The following is a 4,210-nucleotide window of genomic DNA, read 5'->3' as shown; positions in this document are numbered from 1 at the left end:
CACGGAGGAGGACGGTTGGACGTTGAGGACAGTGATGGACGGATTTGGAGGAAGTGCTGGTAGCGGAGAGGACAGTGCTGGACGTTGGAGACGTGCTGGACGGAGTGAGGTATCGGTGCTGTTGACCGTTGGAGCGACAGTGGCTGGATGGAGGGGACCAAGTGGCTGGACGTTGGAGGACAGTTGCTGGGACGTTGGAGGACAGTGCTGGACGTTGGAGGACGGTGCTGGACGGAGGAGTTGACCGCGTGCTGGGACGTTGCATTGAGACCAGCTGCTGGAACATTGTTGGACCTGGAACTTTGTGCTTTTGGACGTTGGGAGGACGGTGCTGGAAGCGTTGGAGGACAGTCTGGACGGAGGAGGACGGTGCCTGGACGTTTGGAGGTTACAGTTTCTGACGGAGGAGGACAGTGCTCCAGGACGGAGGAGGACAGTCTGGACGTTTGGAGGACGGTCCTGGACGGAGGAGGACAAGTGGCTGGTACGGAGGAGGACAGTCCTGGACGTTGGAGGACAGTGTGGACGTTGGATGACGTCCTGGACGGAGGAGGACGGTGTCTGGACGTTTGTTAGGACAGCTGCTGGACGGAGGAGGACACGTGCTGGAGCGGAGGAGGACAGTGCTGGACTTGGAGAGGACAGTGCTGGACGGAGGAGGCACAAGTGCTGTGACGGCAGGAGGATTTTTTTGTAGCTGGACGTTGGAGGACAGTGCTGGGACGGAGGAGGACAGTGCTGGACGGAGAGGACGGTGATGGACGGAGGGAGGCCGGTGCTGGGACGGAGGAGGACGGTGCTGGAGGAGGAGGGACGGTTGCTGGCGATGGCAGGAGGGACAGTGCTGGACGTTGGAGGAGTTAGATGCTGAGATCGGAGGGATGACAGTGTGGATGGAGTTGCCAACGACTGTAACTTTCCTGGGACGTTGGAGGACACGTAACTGGACGCTCTGTGACGCCGACACCGGTACTTTGTGCACCGTCTTGAGGACAGTGCTGGAAGGAGGAGGACAAGTGCTGGACGGAGGACGGGGGGGGGGGGGGAAAAAAAAAAAAATAAAAACAAACAAGGGGATTTTGAAGACAGTGGTCGGGGGGGTGCCCGTAGTGTCCCGTCGGGGAAGGGCAGGGACAATGGGGGGGAAGGGGGAAAACCTGGGGCTCGGAAGGGGAAAAAAAAATCAAAAGCCAATTTGGGTCGGAAAAAAAATACCACAAAAAATGGGTCCGTAACCAAGGGGGAAGGCGGGGGGGAAAAAAAACAAGCCGGAAAAAGCGGGCTTCGGAGTCCGGTGTACGCGGGCAGGGCCGGTGCAGGACATCAGTTGCACCTGGTGACGGAAACAAAAGAGGAAAAAGGGGCGGCGGAAGCTAGGTATAAATACAAGTCCGTGGGGGGGAAAGAACTAGTGCTGGACGTTGGAGGACAGTGCTGGATGGCCGGAGGAGGATCGGTGCTACCGGACGTCTGGAAGAGAGACAGCTGCTTGGACGTGTGGAGGACAGTGCTGGACGGAGGAGAGGCTTGACGAGTGAGGACGGGCTTTGGACGGAGGAGGAAGCAGTGCTGGACGGAGGAGGACACGCGTGCTGGACGGAGGAGGACGGTGATGGACGGAGGTAGGACGGTGCTGGACGGAGGAGTGACGGGGCGGTACGTGAGAGCGAGTCTGAGGGGAGGACCGTGCTGGACGTTGGAGGACAGTGCTGGATGGAGGAAGACAGTGCTGGATGGAGGAAGACAGTACTGGGACGTTGGAGGACAGTCTGGACTTGCGATGGACTTGTTACGGGGTTGGACGGACATGTGCTGGAAGGCGCGAGAGGACGGTGCTGGACTTCGCGGGATAGACAGTTGCTGGACGGAGGACAGTGTGACGGAGGGGACTTGGTCGGAGAGAGGACGGCTGGCTTGGACGGAGGGGTCGGTGCATCGGACGGAGGAGGACGGTGTGGACGGGCAGGACGGTGCTGGACGGAGGAGGACGGTGCTGGACGGAGGAGGACAGTGTGACGTTGGAAGGACAGTGTGGATGGAGGAAGAACGGGTGCTGGTTATGGTAGGAGAGACAGTGCTGGAGGAGGATCGTTGTTGGAGGACGTACTGGACGTTGGAGGACAGTACTGGACGTTGGAGGACAATACTGGACGTTGGAGGAAAGTGCTGGATGGGAGAGGGCGGATGGGAGGACAGTGCTGGGGACTGGAGGAGACAGTGCTGGACAGAGGAGGACAGTGCTGGACGGAGGAGGACAGTGCTGGAGGAGGAGGACAGTGCTGGACGTGGAGGACAGTGCTGGGACGTTGGAGGACAGTGCTGGACGGAGGAGGACGGTGCTGGACGTTGGAGGACAGTGCTGGATGGAGGAGGACAGTGCTGGACGTTGGAGGACAGTGCTGGACGTTGAGGACAGTGCTGGACGTTGGAGGGACGGTGCCTGGACGGAGGAGGACGGTGCTGGACGTTGGGACAGTGCTGAGGGTCTGTTGGACGATGGCTCAGCTGCTGGGAGACGTGCTGGACGTTTGAGAGGAAGTCCTGGACGGAGGAGACGTGCTGGACGTTTGGAGGACAGTCCTGGACGGAGGAGGACAGTGCTGGACGGAGGAGGACAGTGGCTGGACGTTGGAGGACACGTCCTGGACGGAGGAGGACAGTGCTGGACGGAGGAGGACAAGTCCTGGACGTTGGAGGACAGTGCTGGCGTTGAGGACAGCCTGTGGACGGAGGAGGCGTGCTGGACGTTTGGAGGACGGTGCTGGACGTTTTGGAGGACAGTTTGCTTGGACGTTTGGAGGACAGTGCTGGACAGAGGAGGACAGTGCTGGACGGAGGAGGACAGTGCTGGACGGAGGAGGACAGTGCTGGACGGAGGAGGACAGTGCTGGACGGAGGAGGACAGTGCTGGACGTTGGAGGACAGTGCTGGACGGAGGAGGACGGTGCTGGACGGAAGGAGGACGGTGCTGGACATTGGGAGGACAGTGCTGGACGGAGGAAGACAGTGCTGGACGGAGGAGGACGGTGCTGACGGAGGAGGGACGGTGATGGACGGAGGAGGACGGTGAATTGGACGGAGTGTAAGGACGGTGCTGGACGGAGCAGGACGGTGCTGGACGGAGGAGGACGGTGCTGGACGAGGAGGACGGTGCTGGTCTGCTCTTCATTGCTCTTCTTTATTAGCTTACCTCTCACGTCGTCCAGCACTGTCCTCCAACGTCCAGCACCGTCCTCCTCCGTCCAGCACCGTCCTCCTCCGTCCAGCACTGTCCTCCAACGTCCAGCACCGTCCTCCTCCGTCCAGCACTGTCCTCCAACGTCCAGCACTGTCCTCTCCACTCAACCCTCTGAACAATGACTAGAACTCACCAGGTAATGGACACACTAATGTAGAGGCATGATTATGAGTTCATAAACTAAAAACACCAACATGCTATAGATGTTGAGCAGTACCACAAAGATGTCAAAGTACAACAGTTAAAAACCACCATCAAATCAATATGATACACTAAATGCTACTGTTGAGGAGAACTGTTAAAAAAAATGTTTTTTAAGTAAATAAACTACAAATACCATCTGGCTTTGTTGCCCTATATAGCTGTCCCTGCTCATTCCTGACTCATTTAGGATTTTTAGACTAATCTGACGGAGTAAACCAAATCTCCAGACACATTTTTTTTTAGGAATCACAGTTTTTAGATAAATATTCTTTAAAAAGGTCATGAACAGTCCAAATGAAATGTGATGATATTTTGGATGAAACCAGATCAAAGTGTAATGACCAAAGTATGAAAAATAACTGTCGTTTCTACACTGATGAAGTTTGATCCTCACTGGGTCCCCTCCCCCCGTGTCAAACGCTTGGATTCATTATTAAGGTGACATCACCTTAACTCTCATTTTAATACACCAATGATAACATGGTATTCTCGTAACTAATTTAAATAATAACCGCCTGGTAACCAACATCGGAGAAGACGTGTTTGCAGAGGGGTGCGGTTTATATAACTAGATAGCTACTCTACTGGTGCCACAATTTGACTGTAGGGTGTCAGCATATATAATACAATGTTTAACCTAATAATTTATGGTAAAGGTACTTATGTTTCCCCTTTCAGCTGTGCTAGTTACTGGCTAGCTAGGTCTTTATGTCTGGTGCTAGCTAGTTACTGGCTAGCTAGGTCTTTATGTCTGGTGCTAGCTAGTTA

At 55.6% G+C, this 4,210-nt stretch overlaps 1 protein-coding gene across 1 annotated transcript; it reads right to left on the bottom strand.

Moving 5' to 3' along the window:
- Nucleotides 1–388: 388 nt before the first annotated feature.
- LOC139027065 (uncharacterized) lies at nt 389–2,976 on the bottom strand. Its single transcript, XM_070442246.1, has 2 exons — nt 1,388–2,976; nt 389–1,019 (listed from the first exon to the last, which is right to left on the bottom strand). The coding sequence occupies exons 1-2, from the start codon at nt 2,974–2,976 to the stop codon at nt 389–391; spliced, it is 2,220 nt and encodes a 739-aa protein (XP_070298347.1).
- Between the last annotated feature and the right edge of the window lie 1,234 nt (nt 2,977–4,210).

This window comes from Salvelinus sp. IW2-2015, unplaced genomic scaffold (assembly GCF_002910315.2).
Source record: "Salvelinus sp. IW2-2015 unplaced genomic scaffold, ASM291031v2 Un_scaffold7151, whole genome shotgun sequence".
Lineage (NCBI taxonomy): Eukaryota > Metazoa > Chordata > Actinopteri > Salmoniformes > Salmonidae > Salvelinus > Salvelinus sp. IW2-2015.
Note: the sequence above shows the minus strand (reverse complement) of the source record. Positions and strands in the feature narration are given on the sequence as shown.